Source organism: Choristoneura fumiferana, chromosome 4 (assembly GCF_025370935.1).
Source record: "Choristoneura fumiferana chromosome 4, NRCan_CFum_1, whole genome shotgun sequence".
NCBI classification, from domain to species: Eukaryota; Metazoa; Arthropoda; class Insecta; order Lepidoptera; family Tortricidae; genus Choristoneura; species Choristoneura fumiferana.
In genome coordinates, this window is record NC_133475.1 from 18,029,791 (window position 1) to 18,053,449 (window position 23,659).

At 44.5% G+C, this 23,659-nt stretch overlaps 1 protein-coding gene and 1 long non-coding RNA gene across 2 annotated transcripts; both read right to left on the reverse strand.

Annotated features, from left to right (window-relative positions):
• Positions 1-9,017: 9,017 nt before the first annotated feature.
• Positions 9,018-13,091, reverse strand: LOC141427089 (uncharacterized). The gene is made up of 3 exons (XM_074086323.1): positions 13,085-13,091; positions 10,810-10,931; positions 9,018-10,732 (listed from the first exon to the last, which is right to left on the reverse strand). Exons 2-3 carry the CDS (start codon positions 10,898-10,900, stop codon positions 9,315-9,317), a joined length of 1,509 nt encoding a protein of 502 aa, XP_073942424.1. The 5' UTR covers positions 10,901-10,931; positions 13,085-13,091; the 3' UTR covers positions 9,018-9,314.
• A 6,145-nt stretch (positions 13,092-19,236) lies between these two features.
• LOC141427091 (uncharacterized) lies at positions 19,237-21,347 on the reverse strand. Its single transcript, XR_012451304.1, has 3 exons — positions 21,246-21,347; positions 20,468-20,550; positions 19,237-19,535 (listed from the first exon to the last, which is right to left on the reverse strand). It is a non-coding gene; the product is annotated as an uncharacterized lncRNA (long non-coding RNA).
• Positions 21,348-23,659: the final 2,312 nt, after the last annotated feature.

Sequence of the window (23,659 nt, forward strand, 5' to 3'; positions counted from 1 at the left end):
GTTTGCAAGTGTACACTAAGAGTATCGAAAATGTGGTCTTAGGAATACTTCTAAGATCAAATTTTTGCTAGTTGGGTGGCCACATCCCCGATCAATCCTTCTATTTTTTGAGCTAGGTCGTCCGCTGCTCGACCACTGCTTGCTCCTGGGACCTCAATTAGGCGGGCTCCAGTTGCGGATTTGCGAACCCGCACACTTTCGATGCCCACCTTGCCAGTCTTAAAGAAGTTGTCAGTTTCTGTAAGGCTGACAGATATGTGACATTTTGCCTCTGGCTTTAGGTAACAACAACGACCGCCGAGCTTTTCGGTGCCGTTAGCACTCTGGATGGCGCAGGCTTGGTTTTTATGATTGCCTTTGGTACGGCAGTTGGTTTCGCTTCTTGGTGCTTGGCTGCCTTGGGCTTCGATTTCCTCCTTACTACTTCCGTCCACGAGGGTTCCAAGACAACTTCCGGCGCCTTGGAGGTTGACAGCGAATGCTCTCTCCTCGCTTGGGCCTTAACCTGCGGTTTAGGCTTCGGCTTTGGTTGTGCATTCGGCTGAGCAGCAGGTTGAGCAGTTCTTGCTGGTTGAGCTGTCTCAGGCTGACTGGCAGAGCGCTTGCCAGATTTTGTCTTCTTTGGAGCCCCCTTGGCTGTGTCTGGCTGAGATAGGTTTTGTTGCCTGCTCGCCCGGTCAGCCGCCAATGGGGGGCGCATAATTGGCTCCGGAGGCAGGCGGCTTTCGAAATGCTCTAGCCGGGCATTTATCATATTGCCCAGGCTCCTGAAGAGTTCCTGCGAGTGTTTTGCAAGTACCTCCTGTAAGCCCTTCAGGATGCCCTTGGGATTATGGCTTGAGGCATTTCCGATTTACGCTCCGCAAAGGCTGTGCGTAAGGTCTTTGGTCTCGGCTGTTAAGAGAGCGAGTTTGCTCTCGCATCCCCTTGTTATCTGCTTTAAGCTTTCTTAGCTCGTCGCTCTCCTTTTTATTTTCAAGGTATTCCATACCTTCAAGTATTTCGCGGCAAGCTGCATTAATATTGCCGCGAACAACTCCGTTGAGGTTACTTGATTTTGCAGCCTCGTTAAGTACAGTGCGGGCTGCAATTCGCACAGACTCTACGAACACCTGTTTCGTCAGGTGTTAGTTCTCGTTAGTGGTTGCAGGGAAAACTTTTCCCTGCTAATCCTCACATTCTCTTTTAGAAAGAGCTTATGCGTCTGCCGAAGCTGCGTATCGTCACATTCGTCCTCTGACAAATCCGAGATTGTAACTTTGTTACTTCCTTTAGAAGGGCTTCTGCCCCTTTCTTTGTTCACTTGTTCCCCTGTGAGCGGGAGCGAAGCAAGCGTAGCGCTGGAAATCCAGGCGATACGCCTTAGCCCTTCTCGGTAGGTAACTCGTAATCGTCATAGTCTTTATTTTGCAGCTTTGCCTTAGCTGCAGCAATTCCTGCGTAAGCTCCCCTGCCTGATGGAGCACGTCCTCTTTCCACTGAACTTATTTTGGGGGCTGGTTTGTCCCTCCCCGTTCCTTTTTTCCTCTACAATTGCCCTCTTGCCAGGTTTCGACACCATTTCCATGGCATCTTGGAACTTGTCCGTGCCGGCACTTGAGTCGCCCATTTTCCTCCTATTTAGAGCTCGGAGTCAAGTTTTAGGCCGTGACCCAACCTAACCTACCCTTTTTTTTTTTCCGCGGGAAGCCTAACCTACCTTTTTATTTTTTGTTACCAAAACCTAACCTTAGGTTAGGTAACCATCAAAATCCAGCTTAAAAAATTTATAGCTCTTGGATGAGAAGAGCTGGGCCAGCGAAACTTTTGTAGAAGATGAAGGCGTGTAAATTCCACAATCCCTATGAATTACAGATTTTTAGCTCGAAAAACAAAATTTCTCTGGAGCCAAAAAACTGCACCAATTTTCAAAAATTCAAAATTTGTACTTTAGAAAATTCCTAGCTCCTAAACTATGAAAGATAGCTAGGCAAAACTCAAGACCAAAAAGTTAGAGCTTGTTAAGCTCTTTCTTTGACACTTTAAACGGAATTAGTGGTGCAGAATTCACGATTCTACGACCAAAAAACCGATATTTTCCCTAACTTTCTTCAGTACGACAAACACCGTTAGGTAAAAGTTGTCGTTTCAGCTTTAATAAATCGTACCACCGAAACGGTAGCAGACAGACACACTAAACTCAAGTCGAAAAAAAAGGCCCAAGGAACGCTCTATTTTTTGACACTATGTCCAGAAATTATTGGACAATCCGTCAGGGAGTTATTAACAGCCAAATGGATTGCTCGTAGATTTCCCATAGGCGCCGACCAAGAAATTCTGTCAGGCGCTCCGGAATTTTCTACGAGCAATAACTTTTGATCCACTGGATCGAAAAATTTCAAACTTTGCAACAATTTAGGGCTGCTCCAACACCACCCACCACCAAAATTTGGAGGGGGTAAGTCAACGGGTATAGCCGCTATTAGCGTGCAAACCTAAAATTTTTAAACAAAAAAAACAAACTTATCTTAATTAATTGACGGGGCAATATATAGAATAAGTTGGCGGTCTTCCCTAAACATTCGCGTCACCATCTATAATTCTTTAGTCAAACCACATCTAGAGTATCTGGTGGAAGTTTGGGGTAATGCAGCACCGACCAATCTTAAAGGTCTTCAAATTGCACAGAATAGCTCGCATACGTGACGAACACTGACTTGCAAGATACGGGCCTTGCCTAGTTTGTGAGTCAGGTCAGGATTCAACTTATTTAATTGGGCTATGTTTAACTAAGTTTCTTTTTCTTTGTAATTGTTCATTCCTTTTTAGATTTCATTAGACTTTATTATTATTATTATTATTACTGACGGAAATAATATTCAAAAAAAAGCAACTTCAAAAAATTAAATCACATAATTGATACCATTATACATATAATAGGAATAACACTGCAATGTATAAATATAGGTACTTATCATAAGTCACTGTTTATGTATCAACTACTGCGATACGTAATAATTATTGTAATTCTAGCTGTAGAAATTGTCTTGTAAGTGAAGTTAACAGCGAATTTCGAAAACTCAAAACAACACATTTTGAGCCATGTAATATTTCTATAAAAAAAATCAGTAACGTCGTTCGAGTTCAATGCCCTGGTTAAAATAAGAGTGGTTCACACGCGCGGTCGGTGAGCGAGCGAGCGAGCGAGCGAGCGCTGACTGAGTGAGGCCAGTCGCTGGACGTTGCCCTCCCGCCTCCCGCCGCCCCCGCCCGGGGCCCTGCCGCCGCCCTCCCGTCAGTCGGAGGATACGATAAGATTCACAACCCATTTGTACTACCAGCGAACCTAGTGCTCAATACGACAGCTTGCCTGCAGGGGTCCATTGAGTAGGCATCAAAACAATCATTTCAATATTAAAAACACACATTTTTGGCAGCCGGCGCCTAACCTTTATTTTTATAATAATTTTAAATTTTATTATTCGTTCTTCAATTTTTAGACACCAACTAAAAACACGACTAAAAGATACAAACAGCGACATTCACGGCGAACTGCAGAAAAAAAGGCAGAAAGTGATGTTAGCTAGATAGCTGCGTTAGTTCCATTTTTGACACGTAAATTAAGATCCCTGTTGCACTGTACTTAGGTATTTTTAACAATAATGGATACCAGGTAATAAATTCTTTACATTAAAAAAATAACAAACACATTCGATTAATTCTTTTTAGGTCTTCAAGGCGGCAGACACTATATTTATCGACAATATTGATCACACATGACAGAGAAAGATAATCAATTACGATTCTGAAGCGCTTCCATCGCTGTATCTTGTGTATTACGAAAATTTATATTTTTTTAGTTACGTCACTATTTCACTAAAAGCCACGTCGTGTTTACTAAAAATCTCAATAACCAGCAGCACCAGCGGCGTGCGGCGGGCGTCGTCAGCGTCAGCGGCGGCCCCAGCCATTTATGAATATTGATTGAAATGTTTTGTAACACGCGGGGTGCGGCTTAATGTACGGCGGTGGGGACGCTTCAGAGCCTCAGCCGATGAACTCTAGAGACACCGCGCACCAGAGAGTCGTCCGAGCGGCGGGCGGCGGGCGCGGGCGGCGGGCGGCGGGCGGCGGGCGGCGGGCGGCGGGCGGCGGGCGGGCGGGCGGCGGGCGGCGGCGCGTATCGAGGACATCCTGCTGCCGCATTCACACTCGCGCACGAGTCGCGAGGCGAGAGCGTACATCCCGCATCACAGTAACACGACCGTCGTCAGATCAACATCGAACGCTCTTTCTGGAGGTAGACCACATGGCGGAGCGGAGACCCAACCGGTGGCGGTATCGCCTAACGCTCTGGCGCTCGTGATCGCATTTACCATCTCTCTCTGCCCTCATCCCATATCGTGTGACAGAAGAAGTGGTAAATAGCACCGTGATATTAGTGAGGTGCTAGAAGTGCGTTTGTCAATAAGGGGTTTTCAGCACGGCACACTGGGCAGCGATTGGATGTGGTCGTGCAGAAGCGTCGCGCCGGCGCCCCCCCTCCGGGTGGCGGCGCCCCCGCCCCGGGCGGCGGCGGCGAGGCGGGCGCGCGCGGCGCCCGGGGCGCCAGCAGGGGCGCCAGCAGCGGCGCCCAGCCCCGCGCCAGCTCCGGGTCGTCGCCCCGCCAGCGCTAAAGCCAGCTCCAGCACGTCCTGCGCCTGTCGCTCCGTGCCCGTGCCCGTGCCCGGTGACGACAGGTAGTTGTTCTGAAAACAATAATGATAAATGTTTGACCCGACCGCTCGCCGCTGGCTGAGGGCGCCGCCCGCCCCCGCCCCGGCTGCTCGCTGATGCTACAGGCATACTTATTATCACCTGCATCGATATCTACCTGGCGGAATGTGTAAAAATATTTTCACACAAATAGAGTCGTATCGGGTATTCATGCGAGTACACGCTCTATTTTGTCAGGTATCGGTGCCGATATGACTGTACACCCGAGATTTAAACGCGACAAATTTATTGCCAAAACCGCCTCGACGTTTATCCATGTCGCAGCGACCGACCGCTCGTCGTGACCGACACGCTCATACCTATTTGTTAATTTCGCGTGTAACTGTATACTGCGCTCCGTAATAAAATCTCACATCTCGTCGAGCGAACGTATCATCAATTATGATCATCATACGCTTCGGTCGGAAGCGACCCGCGTCTATTGTAAACTCGCGTCTTTTAACAGTATAACTAACAAAAATCTTGAGTCCTCCCCGTCCCACTAGTACCACGAGCAGTACCAACCTTGAGGGTCCTCCTGGCGGCGGCGTGCGCCTCCAGCAGCGCCCCCCGGCCCCCGGGCCCCCCGCAGGCGCGCGCGGCCCCCCGCAGCGCCCCCCCCACGGCCCCCAGCGCGCGCGCGTCACAGCCGCGCGGCAGCAGTGCGTCCCACTCGCACGTCGCTAACAACACCACGTCCTGTGCGGACGAAACATTACATTTGTACAACGTTTTAGTTAACTTTATGTAGTATTTTTATTTTATTTTTTAATTTTTATTATTATCTAGTATACCTACTTGCCCTCTTTTTTCTGAGAGGAGGCCTGTGCCCAGCTGTGGGACGTATATAGGCTGGGATGATGATGATGATGATACCTACTTGTTTGTTTGCTTTAAATGTTGCAAGTTCAATTTGATCCACTTCCAGTGGTCAAATTAACTTGAAATTCGATACATTACTTATGTGCAATCAGATTATAGATCGGATGAAAACAAAAATACATACGGCTAAAATTACACCCAGCAAAACAGCTTGTATTAAAAACGAAATTAATTTATTATGTTTAAGTAAGTATTCGGTCGGAAACTACGAACAAATAATAAAATAATAATGTTATTCTAATAATATTTAGAATTATTTTTAGGGTTTCGTACCCAAAGGGTGCCAACGGAACCCTATTACTGAGACTCCGCTGTCTGTCTGTCTCTGTCCGTCTGTCACAGGGCTCTATCTCTTGAGCTGTAATAGCTAGGCACTTGAAATTTTAGATTATGTATTACAGTGGCCGCTACAACAACAAATACTAAAAATAAAATTAAGTTTAAGCTTTTTTCATAAGCTTGTAGTATTTATGTATGTTTTTTTTTGTCTCGCATTAGTGGAATAAAGTCATGTCATGCTGATGTATGTTTTCGAATTATCTGCAGTACTAGTTTTGTTAAACATTTACAGCCTTATTCATAAAAAGTTAGAGCCTCCTTGAAGGCTCCTTGAAGGCCCGATGCTAAAAAACGTGATTCATAAACGTCTGTTAGCGCTAATCAGTCGATCAAGGCTCTGCTAAAGTTAGAGGACCGTAGACCCTCCTTTATCCCTCTGCTAAGTCACAAAATGGCCGCCACAAGTTTGAACAGCTGACTTTGACTAGAGCAAAAAACCATAGGTACCGAAGATATTTATAGTGAAGGCAGGGCTACGCAGATTTAAAAAAAAAACAGGAAAATTTATTTTCAGGAATTTGTATTTAAAAATCCTCTAAATTAGCAACAATAAATTAACAATAAATATGAAAAAAAAAAAGGAAGATTAACATAATTATGGCTTTTTTGCACAACATAAACATGCGGATCGGAAATGGCGGGAAAACAAACATCTCGCTTTTTATTTTTTTTCCTGGTAATTTGCTGTCACTGCTGTCAATTTTTTTTTAAATTATCGATTAGGCCATTTTTTGTCTTTGATTTGTCAAGGTGGCCAACATAACGCGTCTAATCCGTCTATCAGCAGCTCAACAACTAGCAGACTGCTAGCAAGCGTTTATGAATCATACTTCTTGACAACCGTCTAACAAGCTTAATCAGTCTGCTAAGTAACAGACCGATCAAACCTCAATTAAGGATTTTTTATGAATAAGGCTGTTAGTTTATATGTATTGAAATAATTTATTTGATGTAAAAGAGTATATAAATGATGAGAATAAATTGATAGGCAATTATTTATTTGATGTGTAATTAATAATAATTCTAAATTATCTAAACGATCGTTTGACGGAACATCATACATTGTTCAGATCTAGTGGAAGTGATGCTTACCACTGGGTGTTTCCGGATGAGGTCCGCGAGCGAGGAGGGTGCGGCGGGGGCGGTGGCGGAGGCGGCGGCGGGGCGGGGCGGGGCGGCGGCGGGGCGGGGCGGCGGCGGGGGCGGGGCGGGGGCGGTGGCGGCGGCGGCGGCGGGGGCGGGGGCGGGGCGGGGGCGGGGGCGGCGGCGGGGGCGGGGGCGGGGCGGCGGCGGGGGCGGGGGGGCGGCGGCGGCGGGGGGGGGGGGGCGGGGGCGGGGGCGGGGGCGGGGGCGGGGGCGGGGGCGGGGGCGGGGGCGGGGGCGGGGGCGGCGGGGGCGGGGGCGGGGGCGGCGGCGGGGGCGGGGGCGGCGGCGGCGGCGGGGCGGGGGCGGGGGCGGGGGCGGGGGCGGGGGCGGGGGCGGGGGCGGGGGCGGGGCGGCGGCGGCGGGGGGGGCGGCGGCGGCGGCGGGGGGGGGCGGGGGCGGGGGCGGGCGGGGGCGGGGGCGGGGGGCGGCGGCGGCGGGGGCGGCGGGGGCGGACGGCCACAGGCGCGCGAAGTGCCAGCGCGTGAGCGGCGCCACGCGCTGCAACCACTCTCGCAGCCACTGTCGCTCTTTGTCTGAAATACAATAGTAGATTATTGTCGTGGCCTGGAAGCAGGCAATTGCTGGCTGAGTATGAGTATTAAACGGACGAACTTGCGAGTCCGTTTAACTAATACGAAGCCAGCAATTGCTATTCCAGCCGAGACTAATATAAAGCTTTTCTCAAAAATGGTGAATAATTCTGAAATAGAATTAACTTTTTCTCAAAATATAATATAAAATTTAATTTTATTCCAATATTTTTCTAATGCTTTCCCGCCTTTTTTCATTAAAAATAAACTACAGGTGTATTTTCCACCGAAAACACCACAAGCTATTTTAGACCCAATAGAAAAAGTCCGGAGTTCCAACAAAATATCTGATACCCCGCATTAGACTTGGCTCTATACGACTTGTGCCAACATTTCCATGGCTTTTTAACTTAAAAACAAAAAAATGTGACTGATTGCAGGCGCGCTAATTCATTATTGTCGAGCTAGCGCGCCTGCAATATTTTTAACTTTTTAATTTTTCGCTGACCATAAACTATGCACTTCACATTCTGATAGGTAAAGAATAATGTCAACTTTTACGGTCATTTTTGAGAAAATAAACATTATTGTACAACTGTGTACGTGTACATACTAGGGTGGTTACAAAAGGTATATAAGTCTCAACAGTCTGCCGGAGGACGACGCGATCATTCACGCATTACATTCGCATTCGCGTCACGCATGACGCACTTTTAAGCAACTGGACGAGAGCTAAACATGCACAGTTCTTAGAGTTCCGTAAGAAAAGAGGCCGGAACCACAGAATAGATAATAGTACAACCCGAACGAACAAATTCATCATATCTGTTATCTCGGACCGTTCGACCCGCTGCCGTATCCCATGTTTTTTCGACAAAATTGAACACTGCTGCATCATTCATCAGCGACTAAAACGCACTTGCAAATATTCGAAGTCGGTAATGAATATTCGCCATCGACTGAATAATATCGGTCCAGTACACTCCCCTGCGGCACACCAAATTAAATGAGCCGGTCTTCGTGGTCAATGTTATTCACTGGTACCGGCGCGTTCTGTTACACAAATAGCTTTCGAACTATTTCAGGGTTTTCTATTAATACGACAGGTCTTACGTTTTTTTACGAGTTTTTTTTTACAAATTTATATCAGAAGCTCTTCTTATATCAATAAACGAGACAGTATCCGGTCCCACTCACCGGGGAGGCGGTCGCAGCAGGCGTCCAGCAGGTCGGCCTGCAGCGCCAGCAGCAGGTCCAGCGCGGGCGGGGCGGCGGGGTCCAGCGCGGCGCGGGCGGCGCGCGCCGCGTCCAGCGCCTGCGCCAGCGCGGCCAGCAGCGGGGCCGCGGGGCCGGGTCCTGCCCCGCCCCCCGCACCAGCCGCGCCCCCTGCGCCAGCTCGCGCGCGCCCCCCGCAGCCGCGGCAGCGCCAGCGCCAGCACGGCCGCCCGCGCCAGCAGCCCTCGCCGCGCCAGCTCCCCCACGAAGCGCGCCAGCCGCTCGCGCCGCGCCTCTCCCTCGGCCCCGGCCTCGTCCGCCTCGTCAGCGCGCGGGCGGCGGCGCGCTCGAGGGCCGGCGCGGCGTCCCCCTTGTAGCGCCGGCCGCGGCACTCCCCGAGCCGCTCCACGAGCCGCACCATGAGCGCGGCCTGCGCGGCGCCCTCCCCGGCCACCCGGAACGCTCTCGTCAGCGTCCGCTGCGGATTCTGCAGGAAAATGGCGAGCGCGTCCCCGGCCCGGCGCCGCCCTCGCCGCCCTCGCCGACGAGCCTGTTGAAAGTGTCGACCGCCGCCTCCTCGAATTCCGCCGTCTCGAGTTCATCGTGGAGACGCTCCCGGAACTGTTCGGCCAGGATCCTGTCCTTGGCGGAGTCGCCGCAGCGCCGGAACGCTTCGATCGCCAGCGTCTTCAGGAGGTTAGCGTCCGACCCGTCGATGTCGTCCCGCAGACGACGAACGAGCCTCTCGAACAGTCGCTCGCTCCGGTCGTCGTCCAGCGCGCCGAGGGCCGCGGCGCTCCCGAGCACCCCGAGCAGCTCCGGACGGCGGCACAGGTCGTCCCGCTCCAGCAGCGCGGCGAGCCAGGCGGCCCCGTCCGGCCCGCCGGCGCCGATCCTCTCCGCGACGGTGTCCGCCCCGGCGGCGGCGACGAGGTCCTCGATGGCGGGCGGCGCCCTCTCGATCTGCGCCAGCATGTCGCGCAGCGCGTGGCCGGCGAGGGCGGGGAGGGCCCGCACGCGGTGGGCCAGCTCGCCCACGGCCCGCTGCGCGGTGCGGCCGGCCTCCTCCCCGCACTCGGCCCAGGCGCAGAACGCGTCGACGCTGACCTCCATGACGAGCGCCGCGCAGTCGTCCAGCAAGAAGCCGTTGCACGCGCGGAGGCACTCCAGGATCGTGTGGTCGGGGCAGGCACGCACCTCGAACGAGAGCGGCTCCGGCGCGGGCCCGTCGGGGTCGTGCGTGGCCCGGTACACGTCCGCGAACTCTACGTCCTCGAGCCGCTCGACGGCGGCGAAGCGGGACAGGCAGTCCTCCAGCAGGCGGAGCGCCACGGTGAGCGTCCGGGCGAGGAACCTGTGCCGGTCGTCGCGCACCCGGTCGTCGGCGGGCGCGGCGCGGAGGCGCGCGAGGCAGGCGCGGAGGGCGGCGGCGGCGGCGGCCGGCGCGGCGGGCGGCAGCGCGCGCGCGAACGGCATCCGGCACAGCAGCCGGTACAGGGCGCCGGCCAGCAGCGCCGGCCGCTCCAGGTGGGCGCGCGGGTCCATGTACCGCAGATGCGCCACGCAGGCGTCGGCCAGCTGCAGCGCCAGGCGCGGCTCGCTGAAGGCGACGGCCCGCCGCAGGAAGCGTCCCATGCGCAGCCCCCAGAGCAGCTCGGCCAGCAGCGCGCCGGGCAGCGTGGGCAGCGTCCAGACGCGCGCGCCGAGGGCGCCCAGCTCCGTCATGCGGGCCAGCTCCGGGAGGTCCGCGTTCAGCACCAGATACAGCGCCAGCTTTTCGTAATCCGCGCATCTCTCTTCCACCAATCCGTTGTCTGTGATGTAATCTTTTTCTTTGAGGAAGTTGAATACTTTATCTAGTATGTATTTGATTTTTTCCTCGTTCCCTGAAATATCACGCACGTTTACGTAATGTTACTCGATTTGAGCCAATATTTACATTTATAGCGACGACGGGGCTCACCTCCTTTGGACTTCAATTTGGCAAAAGAGTAGTGGTTGTCGGCCGACAACATCACCCCCTGAAATGCTGACAGATCTGGTATGTGATCCATTACTTTTCTACAGATCGTTCGGTGACATGAGCTGAAAACAAAAAATAAAGATTACCTACTAAAAGTTCTGGAACAGAACTCCCTAGAGATATTTCGATTTGATTGGATGAACAAATTAATAATATCTTTACTTCATATTGTTGTATTATTGATAGAAGTCACACGATAGTGGCAGTATATAAGTTTTTGTTCAAAATTATATTTTTATTAAAAAACTACAACTGTACAAAAAAACTGTGTGTATGTGTGCCTGTGTAAAGGACTATATTTCGTTGAGCATACTTGCATTATCAACAGTGATTATTATCAACGTGCACTTTTTGTGGCAAAGTATGGTTGTCAAAAAAAGAAATATTTTAAACTTTATGTATTATAATTCACAAATTATGAGATTTATATACAAACTTATTTATAACCTAATAATTTATCCAAATTATACTGAATAAATGATTAAATTTTGTTCAATAGATTTGGCTATCAGTTGTTCACGTTGATTAGAAAAAATCCATTTTAAACAACTAATGACCTTTCTACTTTAACAGAAGTCACAGAAAGGTAATTTAAGTTCTTTAAATATTGCTCGAAATTTTTATTGACGCCCTCCGGCATATCCACCTCTTTGCCTTCTATCAGCTGCTACACAACTTTTTCAGTTCTGTAACTGAGGTTTTTCTTCAGGACATTTTTTAGTTTAAAATAAACTTATTATTGTCTTTTTTCCTTTTGAAATTGATATTGCAAATAACACATTGCGTGCCTTCGTCCGTCATTATAAAATCCAGGTATTGTATTGTGTCAAATCCATATTGTGAATGTAAATATATTGTGATCATGTGCACTTTATTAGGACTCCACTTGAAATACTTGAAAATCAACTCTAGAGATACGATGTGCATTGGATTACTTAGGTTACAATAAACACTTTGTGTTATGTAGTTAGATTTTCAACTATAGTTGTATTTTTATGACAGAAATTAATGTCATTTGACACTAATTTGACATAAATAAAAAGGTTTCGTACTGTAAAGGTGATTCGATTTGTAGCATTCGAACATGAACAATATTTAATTTTGCTATTTCTGTTTCTTTGGTAGTTGAAGTATAACTTTGATAATGTTTTATGCGGCGATTAACCTTAACAGTGAACAGTGATCACAAAATTCTATATTTCTCTTGTGTGACATTTTTTAATGCGCAAGTTGTGTCCACATGGTTTCTGGAATTTTACTATCAAGTTGCATAAACTACAACCACCGTACAACGTCCCTCTCAAAGAGAGTTTACTTTGACACTAACGAAATTGTCCTATTAATTGAGACAGAAAAGCCATATTTTAAAAGGAAAGAAGAAGAGGTGTAATCCTAAGAAGGTAAGTATTTATTGTATAGTTAAGAACAAAAGTGAATATTCTAATGTATTTGTTTTTTCTGTCAACCATACCCTTTGCTACAAAAAGTACATGTTGATAACAATCACTAATTATCAACGAACCCAAGTATACTACATGTACATAGGTACACCAAATTTAGCAGTCATAGTGATAACTGGAAGTGGATCAAAATAACTGAAATAAAATATATTTATTAAGTTGAAGTAAGTAAAAAGCTTGCAAATATGCCCACTATACATGTCAGCAATTTGAACTTATAACTCTTTATGAGTTCCTGGATAAAATCTCGTCTATTTACTTTTTAGTACCTACTTAACTAAAATATTTAATAATCAACTAAATTACTAACTAAAGCCCCATTTAGACCATTCAAGAACTTGCATACAATTTGCATTAGTAAGTACATCGCAGACTATTGAGGGCCAATGAATTTAGTGACAAAACAAATACCGCAGTGCAGTGAAAGTTGCATGCAAGTTCTTGCATAAGGGGGGCTTTAGTCCGAACCGGACTCTACAAACGGCACTTCAAAGGGGAAAAGAAAAAGGAAGAGATTGTATAAAAAACGCAGGTATTTAACTGAAAATACTAAATTGCCGGTGACGCCGGTTGCCGTATAAAATATTGTGACAAGTACAACACTTGCCTAAAGATACCTACAGTACCAATTATGGAAGTTCCTAAATTACTGAATTTACACTCAAAAGTTTAGTACCACTAAGTTCTTTCTAAACATAAACCCTCGTTGCGAATTACGATTTTAGACATGCCACCACCACATTCACTTCACTCACATCTCTTCTTCACAATACATATTTATTAACCTGACGGACGGACGGAGTCCAGACTGTCAGACAGTGAGACTAAGACAGTTGTGTGTGACAGTGACAGCAGGGCTAAAACGAAACTCATTCGTGTCGTGCGGTCCCTCTGACACTTAAACTAGAGGTGGGTAAATCCGGATCTGAAGATTCAAAAGAGTCAGAACCTCAAGCGGATCCGAATCCCTTAATGACTCCTTTCAAATTTATTGACTCCGGAGTTACTAACTCCGACTGGATCGAGCGGCTCGCCTCGCTCATGATCGCCGTCACGCTCACTCACACTGACTCGCTCCGTCCGCCTGTTTTCGCTCTCGCTCGGCTCGGATCGGATCGGCAGGGCTACTACGAAACTCGAAGTTCGTATCGTACCGTCCCTCTCGCTCTCGTATTAAATAGTATAAGTGTCAGAGGGACCGCACGACACGAACTTCGATTTTGGAGTTTCGTAGTAGCCCTGCGGATCGGATCTTGGACTTGGATCTTATTATCTGTTTGGTTGGTCGGTTCGGTTCGGTTCGGTTCGTAGTAGCCCTGCGGATCGGATCTTGGACTTGGATCTTATTATCTATGTTTGGTTGGTCGGTTCGGTTCGGTACTCGGACTTGGACTAACGAACCTCAGAACAATAACAAAAGCAGTAAACTAAGTTAATTGTTCTGAGTAACGAACGAATCTTTCTCTCTCTCACGAATCTGTACTTCAGTTCAGTCAGCGGGTAGGGCACCGCAGTACCGTACCGACACGACCGACCGAACCGAGCCGGGGCGGATCGGCCATAGATAAATTAATAATCGCTCGAAAGACCGGAGTCAATAAAGGAGTCGGATTCAATAAGCGGATTCGGTACCGATACCGGAGCTGGATCTAGTGAGTCAGATCACTTCGCGGAGTTGAGATTACCCATGTCTAACTTAACTATTTATACGAAGAGCGAGAGAGACCGCACGACACGAACTTTGAGTTTCGTGTTTCATAGTAGCCCTGCAGATTAGACAAGGTGAACTCTTTCCCGGCCCGATAATACCGATACGGAAATACCGACTTTGTTTTTGGTATAGTCGCCCATAGAATCTCATGTCAGTTTCAATGGGCGAGGGCGTTACCTATGAGTAGACGTAGAGGTGGGTAAATCCGGATCTGAAGATTCAAAAGAGTCAGATCCTCAAGCGGATCCGAATCCCTTAATGACTCCTTTCAAATCTTATTGACTCCGGAGTTACTAACTCCGACTGGATCGAGCGGCTCGCCTCGCTCGTGATCGCCGTCACGCTCACTCACACTGACTCGCTCCGTCCGCCTGCTTTCGCTCTCGCTCGGCTCGGATCGGATCGGCAGGGCTACTACGAAACTCGAAGTTCGTATCGTACCGTCCCTCTCGCTCTCGTATTAAATAGTATAAGTGTCAGAGGGACCGCACGACACGAACTTCGATTTTGGAGTTTCGTAGTAGCCCTGCGGATCGGATCTTGGACTTGGATCTTATTATCTGTTTGGTTGGTCGGTTCGGTTCGGTTTCGGTTCGTAGTAGTAGCAGTAGCCCTGCGGATCGGATCTTGGACTTGGATCTTATTATCTATATTTGGTTGGTCGGTTCGGTTCGGTACTCGGACTTGGACTAACGAACCTCAGAACAATAACAAAAGCAGTAAACTAAAGTTAATTGTTCTGAGTAACGAACGAATCTTTCTCTCTCTCACGAATCTGTACTTCAGTTCAGTCAGCGGGTAGGGCACCGCAGTATACCGTACGACACCGACCGACCGAACCGAGCCGGGGCGGATCGGCCATAGATAAATTAATAATCGCTCGAAAGAACCGGAGTCAATAAAGGAGTCGGATTCAATAAGCGGATTCGGTACCGACACCGGAGCTGGATCTAGTGAGTCAGATCACTTCGCGGAGTTGAGATTACCATGTCTACTCGCCTCGCTCGTGATCGCCGTCACGCTCACTCACACTGACTCGCTCCGTCCGCCTGCTTTCGCTCTCGCTCGGCTCGGATCGGATCGGCAGGGCTACTACGAAACTCGAAGTTCGTATCGTACCGTCCCTCTCACTCTCGTATTAAATAGTATAAGTGTCAGAGGGACCGCACGACACGAACTTCGATTTTGGAGTTTCATAGTAGCCCTGCGGATCGGATCTTGGACTTGGATCTTATTATCTTATGTTTGGTTGGTGGTCGGTTCTTGTACTTCAGTTCAGTCAGCGGGTGGGGCACCGCAGTACCGTACCGACACCGACCGACCGAACCGAGCCGGAGCGGATCGGCCATAGATAAATTAATAATCGCTCGAAAGAACCGGAGTCAATAAAGGAGTCGGATTCAATAAGCGGATTCGGGTACCGACACCGGAGCTGGATCTAGTGAGTCAGATCACTTCGCGGAGTTGAGATTACCCATGTCTAGTAGACGTTTCACAAAAAACAGGGTCGGGTAATTCGGTATTTCCAGACAGAGGGGCTATTACGAAAACTCGAAGTTTGTTTGGCACTGTCCCTTTCACTCGCTTATTAAATTACCTAAGCGACAGCGGGTTGGCAACATACGAAGATCGAGTTTTGCAACTTCGTAGTATACGGCGGACAGCAGCAGGGCTACTATAAACTCGAAACTCGAAGTTCGTGTCGTGCAAATCCCTCTGGCCTCTCGCTCTTGTATTAAATAGTTATGTGTCAGCAAGGCTACTACGAAACTCGAAAACTAGACAAGTCGTACATTAACTACACCAATGCCCCGGAATGTACGTACATTTGTCGGTCATTTCATTCATTCCGGGGTTTCCGCAGTTGTGTGACAACTTAGGGGTTTTACCCTAAATTTAGGGTAGGGTAAAAATGTTTAGGGGTATTTTTAGGGGTTCCTGACAATACCTGCAATTAAATAGAACAAAAGCCTGCGTACCTGTGTCTCGTGCATAGAACGGAATGCAGGAAACGAAACGAACAAATATCACGCATGTATTACAAAGCCTTTCGTTCAAACTTCACATCGTACGGTTCGTCCCTCTCACTCAAATAGTGAATAAACAGGTCAGTGAGAGAGATGGCACGATACAACTGCGACGACCAACCAATATTGTATGTTAATTATTTCAAGCACTAACTCCTAACCTAACACTTTCGTTGCCGGTTAATTTTTATTTTCAATAAAATTACAATTTCAATATGAATGTGTTTTATTTTTATGAGTTTATATTTTTACAAAAATCGATTTCGACAGAAAACGAAATGCCAGTATAGTTTTTAAAAGACATACCTTTCTATCTTTTCATAGCTGCGTGCGTCTCTGTCAGTTGTGATAAATTGCAACGGTTAGGCCTTAGGCACTACAATACTTTAAAAAATTAGAATCTTGATTTGAACTGCATAAAAAAAAAATATTTAGGGTTTTTAGGGAGATTTTGAAAAATACTTGGCGGTAAAATTGGGCATGGGTTGGCAACACTGGGTTTCCGAGTCGACAATTATAGGCGGGAATTTGAAACGAAAGGGCGTCAAACTTGAATTTTTTGAAAAGAAAATTCATAATATTGTATATATTTGTGTTTTAGTGTTTTTATTTGTCTGTAAATATCTAATATTAAGTGGAGTATTTAAAAATGGTGGGTAACGAGGGCGGGGTGGCGATCCCCTCGCCCCCGGCACAAAACGGAGCAGGACAATGGACAGTGAAAAGAAAAGTGGTGGAGGCGGTGAGGACAATCTTTACTTACCTTATCACAAACCTGATTATAAGAGACTCTATCCGGAAAACTCGGCTTCCACGGAATTTAAAGTATTCGTCGAATCTAGTACGAACGAAAGACTAGGAAACAAAAGCCCAATTTATTTGAACCACATATTCTCAAATGGAATCAAAGGTGTAGTGGCTATTCGCAGAATAAATGCTAGTAAGATTGTGGTGGTATTTAAACAATTTAACACGGCCAACAACTTTATTAACAACACGGCTTTTCTGGAAAAAAATGGCATGCGAGCTTTCATCCCCGCAGCTCATATTGAAAAAACAGGAATTATTCGATTTGTTCCAGTGAACATTTCTAACAAGGACTTGTACTCCAAGCTGTCGTCGATATATGAAATAATTTCAGTCAGACGTTTTTCGAAAAAGGTAGGTCAAGAACGAGTGCCTTTGCAAACTGTGAGCATTACGTTTCTGTCAAATTCATTGCCTGACAATGTTCAATATGACCTGTTCTCGTACAGGGTATTCGATTATATTCCTCCTCTGCAGCAATGTTACAGATGTTTTAAGTTTAATCACTCGGCCAAGATCTGCAGCGGCAAACAGCGCTGCAGTTGTTGTGCTGGTGATCATCACTATAAAGAATGCGATAAACCAAACGAGCTTTCTTGCGTAAATTGCAGCGGGCCACATATGGCTATTTCAAGGACTTGCCCAATAAAAATGCAAAAAATGATGGAAAAAGAGTAAAATTACTTACTCTTCTATTGTAAATACCAAAAACGCTGTGGACTTCCCCCGTTAAAAACTACTCAGCAAACTGTACAAAATGTAAATTCGGATGTAAATAAGCCTTTATATACCACTGTAAATAAGACACAGAACCAAACGAAAGTCACTTCTGTTGCTGATGTTAAAACTCAGCTATTAGGTAATAATGATCTGACTATGGCTATTGTTCGTACATTAATCCAATTGGCTAATAATGCTGATGACACTCCCGTTACTACCACAACAATTAAAGAGATGCTTTTTAAAATTTATCTTAAATGGATTCTAGTTCTCATAATTCACAGTTAAGAATCGCTCTTCATAATATTCAAAGTGTTAAAAACAAAAAACCTTTAATTATTAAGTTTTTAAAAGAAAATAATATAGATATCTGCCTACTGAATGAAACATGGCTTAAAGAAAATCAAACTTTTAACATTCCTGGTTACAATATATTTTATAAAAATGCGAAAAATGAACATGGAGGTGTAGCCATCCTGATAAAATCATTTTTTAAGTGTAAATTATTACAAACTGATTTTTATGAGGACATTCAAGCAATTGCTTTATCGCTGTCTGTTGAAAGTGGTAATATGTCAATATTATGTGTCTATTGTCCACCAACTGGAGGCCTTATGCGTATTAATAATTTACGGAAATTAATAAATGACCTACCTAAACCCATTTTTGTAGCAGGAGACTTTAATGCTCACCACATAGCTTTCGGCTGCGTTTCCACTAAGGGTCGTGGCCAACAATTGTTCGACATGATTGACGAGTGTAATTTATGTATATTAAATGATGGCAGCTTTACAACTCTTAATTATCCTAATCGCAATCCTTCTGCTATAGACGTTAGTCTAATCAGTCCTTGTATTGCCCCTCTTTGTGAGTGGTCAGTACATGATGACAACATGGGAAGTTATCATTTCCCAACTATAACAGACATAACACTCTCAATAGACAGATATCAAATAAACCCTCCTGTTGACAAGTTTTTGTATAACAAGGCAGACTGGGAAAAGTTTAAAAAATTATCAATTGATATGTTTAACGATTTGACTGTGGACAATGAGAACCCTTTGGAATCATATAATCAGTTTTGTATTCGACTCAACACACTTAAGCAAGAATGCATACCTAAATTTACTAAAACTTCAACTTTTCGAAGTAAACCTCCGGCACCCTGGTGGAATGATAAATGTGAACAGAGTGTTGTCAACTCTTATGAGGCTTTAAAGTGCTACAGAGCTACTCCTACTATTGAAAATTACATACATTACAAAAAAATTGATGCTATTAAAAAAAGGACTATTGCTGAGGAAAAAAAGAATGGCTGGCAAAGACTTTGCGACAATTTTAATAGAACTACACCAATAAGCGTTATTTGGAATTACATTAAAATGTTTAAAGGTATGAATAAAAGTAAAAACAAATCATACACGATGAGTTTATCGCATCCTTTTTAGATATAGTTGTCAGAGGACAGCACAGTTAGTTTCGACAATCTAGATGTATACTTTAATCTTAATAATAATAATGAGAAATCCAAGTTTCTGTTAGAACCTTTCTCAAGAAATGAATTTTTACTAAGCCTTCAATCTCGTAAAAATACAAGCCCTGGTTTAGACGATTTTCCCTACATACTAATTAAAAGCTTGGATTCAACTGTACAAGATATTTTATTAGATATATTCAATGCACTATGGTCAAAACAAATAATTCCTCAGCCGTGGAAAACCCAGTGCGTGATTCCAGTTCTCAAACCAGATAAGTCCCCAGATTGTGCTGATTCATATCGGCCTATTTCCTTGTCATCATGCATTGGTAAAGTTTTTTGAAAATATGGTAAAATGTCGCCTCGACTGGTTTGTTGAATCAAATAGCATTATTCCGCATGTGCAATATGGATTCAGACGAGGTAGGAGCTGCGCAGACAGCTTCTTATCCCTTATAACAGATCTGAAATATGCAAAAAATAGTAATGTTAGTGTTGCATGTGTTTTTTTGGATGTCAAAGGAGCATTTGATAATGTTCATCCTGGAATATTAGTTAAGGTGTTAACTAACTTGGGAATACCGGGGTTACTTGCCAAGTGGGTGCATGAATTTCTAGTTAACCGAACATTATATGTGAAACATAATAATATAATACATGGCCCAAGATCTGTGTCTAAAGGCACTATGCAAGGTGCAATTCTGTCACCTTTGCTATATAATTTGTATACTAGTGAGATTTGTAAATATGTAAATACAGATTTTGTAAATATTTTACAGTTTGCTGATGACCTTGTACTATATAGTGTCAATAATGATGTAGACATAGCCATCTATAAAATTAACTACGCTCTTAAGGAACTACATTTATTTTACCATAACAGATTACACCTACAAATTAATCCAACAAAAAGCAGTTCTATGATTTTTAGTAAGGACTCTCCTTCTAATAATATTATATTCAATAATGAAGTAATTTCCCAAGTTAACCATCATAAATTTTAGGCATAGTTATTGAGAATAACTTAACTTTTGAAAACATATTAAATATATATCTCAAAACTCCACAAAAGGGCTAAATATTATGAGGTGTCTAGCAGGAGTATCTTGGGGGCAGACCCAAAGATACTTTCAATTTTGTATAAAGCAATAGTTAGAAGCCATTTTGACTATAGTTGTTTAGCTTACTTAGATAGTAATTATGTACATAGACTAGACATTATTCAGAATAAGGCTTTGAGGGTGATTTCAGGAGCTTTCTGCTCAACTCCCATTAGAGCAATGGAGGTTGAAACAACAATCATGCCTCTTGTATTGAGAAGATTACTACTGGCAGAAAGACATAGTGTGAAGCTATTAGCTTCAAACAATCAAAATATAATTTAAAAAAATAATACCTTGTGAATTAGACTGCCATGATCCTATGACTACAGGTGCCGATCTTCTCAATGGCCAGGCTCCCAAAGTCTCTCGCATCCTGCTGGAAATGAGGAAGAAATTCCCATCATTGTATGCAATATCACCTTGGCCATGTTATTCACATTCATTCAGTTTTTATTCCCTCAAGTTTCAGTAATTAGGGCTTCCATCACCTCTAATCAGGATATGTTAGAATTTTTAAGTGAAATGAAGATTACTACAAACTTTATACAGATGGCAGTAAGGGAGAAAATTATGTTCGTAGTGCTGTTTATAACCCTCAAAATAAATTTGTTCAAAGCTTTGTTCTGAATAGTAATTGTAGTATATTTACTGCGGAGGCATATGCTGTTTTAGAAGCACTCAAGTTAATTGCATTTACTAATAGTTACCATAAATTTTTGATTCTTACTGACTCTTTAAGTCTAATTAAATCTCTGGAAAGCTTTAAAGTTCATTTTTAAAACATCATACATGATTTTTAAAATAAGAGAAATCATTAACAATTATAGAAGAAAAGGATTGGAAATTTCTTTTATGTGGATACCGTCACATAAAGGAATAACAGGCAATGAAATAGCTGATAAGGCTGCATATGATGGAATCAATGCGATAGATGTGTCATTAATTGTAAATATTCCGGTTACTGATTGTTATGCCGCCATTAAACATGACATACAAAAATTGTGGCAAGAATTTTGGAAGAAGGATCAGGAAGTCAAGGGAAATGGTATGGAAGCATTCAGCAAGACTTACCAGTCAAACCATGGTATGATAAGCTCAAGTCACCCAGCCGTGATTTTATCACCACAATCAATCGTCTTCGTTTTGGCCATACTAAGACACCTGCACATCTGACCAGACTGGAATTGTACATAATAATAAAATGCAAGAACTGCGGGGTATCGGCGATATAGACCATTTGATTTTTTCCTGTCCGGCATACTCTTTGGATAGGTTAATCCTGGCTAGTGAAGTTAAAGTGTTATCATCAGCTAACGACCCCTCCCGCCGCCTCAGTGATTTGTTGAAAAATGTGGACTGTTTTATACCTATCTTTAAATATATAAAAATACTTTCAAAGAACTTTGACATTACAGTGCCTCTGATGTGAAAAATAAAAAGTTGTGAAGTGAATGACTTACGTGACGTTTAATAAATGGTGTTACCAATGAGCAAATAACTGATATGACAACATGAAAATAAAGACTTGGCTTAAAGGTCTAGTAAACCAGGCCATAAAATTACAAAAAAAAAAAAAAAAAAAAAATCGACAATTATAGTACAGGCCGTGCATTAATCGCACCCGCTTGTAAGAATATTTTTTGATAAGCTTTGTTTTTTTTATTGTAGGGCTTTGAAGCGAATTTAGAATTATTGTTAGTTATTATTAACCATGCTAGTGGTGATACTGTAGTTAGTGTTCAAAATGTCATCCGAAGAGACAAAAAAGTCAACCGAATCAGATATCACCAGTAGCGGACAGAGCAAGCATGCAGAATCTCAGAAGCCGGCAGATAACTGTGATAAAAACAAAACAAACAAATCTTCAGGCGACTCTCAAGGAGCATGCTACTGGTAATTTAGATTCATATCATATCTCACCATCTCAATCGAGTGCAAACAGACAACAAGTAGTTTGTGTTCTAAGTTCAACTCACGATGTTTTTTTTTTGCCCTCGATAGAAAAGAGTCTGCATACGAAAATTTATACGGAGCGCGTGCCTACAAGTGTGTGCTTTTCAGAATAGACCCTGATAATACTATAATAATAATGTTTCTGCTTCCATATTGAGCAACGTTTGTGTCCACAGCGGCAAAGACAGGAACCTGAATATAGTGGAGCTGCTGTGCGCGTCGTGCTCGCGCTGGTTCCACGAGTCGTGCATCAGCTACCAGCTCGGCAAGCTCGTGCCGTTCATGACCAACTACTTGTTCATCTGCAAGAAACTGCTCCGCCCACCGGCCTCGAAACCTTCAAGAAGAATCAGGCTCGTGAGTCCATCTCCTTAAAAGTTAACAAACTTAAGTCAGTACCAACATGCATTAGAAATTAATAACTGTCAGTTTCCGTACTCGTCAAATATCACTATCTGACAAGTTTGTTTACAAGTTCAATCAATATGAATATGTTGCTAAAGTCGAACTTTCAAGTTGACAGACATGTCTATTTGGCATTATTGTTTTATGACATGCAAACGATTATCAACTTTAGGGTGGTAGACCACATATTTGGCTGATGGTACAAAAGTGATCACTTATTTATGACGTTGACTGTACATTATGTATGTATATTTATCTTTTGTTCCTCTCTCTAGCCTAAATGGCCGGTGGTATTCAACAGTGCCAGTAAATTTCACCGGCTGTCTTACTCTCCATGCCGAAACACATCAGTGCAAGCACTGCTGCTTCACGGCAGGATTAGCGAGCAAGATGGTGGTAGCAATCCGGGCGGACCTTGCATAAGGTCCTACCACCTGCAAAACAGCAGATAGTTAGATACAGCAGTTGAATTGAAATTCCAGGATTTTATTAAATTCTCGTGGGAATTCCCTAAAATTACATTGTGGTTTTCATTGATGTTAAATTAAAACACCCATGCCAAATATCATGACTCTAAACCGCGGTTGTTATTTCAAGATTTATCCCTAGACGTGGAAATCGGGATAAAAAGTAGCCTATGTGTTATTTCAGATATCCAGCTATATACATACTAAATTTCATGACTCTAAGCCCAGCAGTTGTTATTTCAAGATTTTATCCCTATCCCATGGGAATATCGGGATAAAAGTATCCTATGTTTTAATCCAGTTTCTAAACTAAGTTTTTGTGAAATTTCATCCAAATCCGTCCAGCTGTTTCAGCGTGAAGAAGTAACAAACATACTCACTCACAAACTCACATATTTATAATATTGGTAGGATTTATGCAACACAATTTTCCAATATTATAATTAGTGAAAACCTAGTGTCAACAAAAAAAAAAAGCCAAAAAAAATTTGAAAAAAAAATTATGAAATTTTGTGTGTGAGTGAAAAGGAAAAAACAAGTTTAGTAGGTACTACTACTCTACTGTACTCTTACTGTACAGACTACTGTCTGGAACTCTGTTATGTATGTAACTTAAATTTCCAGCAGTCATGTCACATTATTGGGATCTCTTGAGTAGAG

What these genes read in the sequence shown, in the direction of transcription:
- LOC141427089 (XM_074086323.1), bottom strand. Translation starts at nt 10,900, where the DNA reads ATGGATCACATACCAGATCTGTCAGCATTTCAGGGGGTGATGTTGTCG. An exon ending in CAAATTGAAGTCCAAAGGAG is followed by an intron (nt 10,733 to 10,809) that starts GTGAGCCCCGTC and finishes GTGATATTTCAG; the next exon opens with GGAACGAGGAAAAAATCAAA.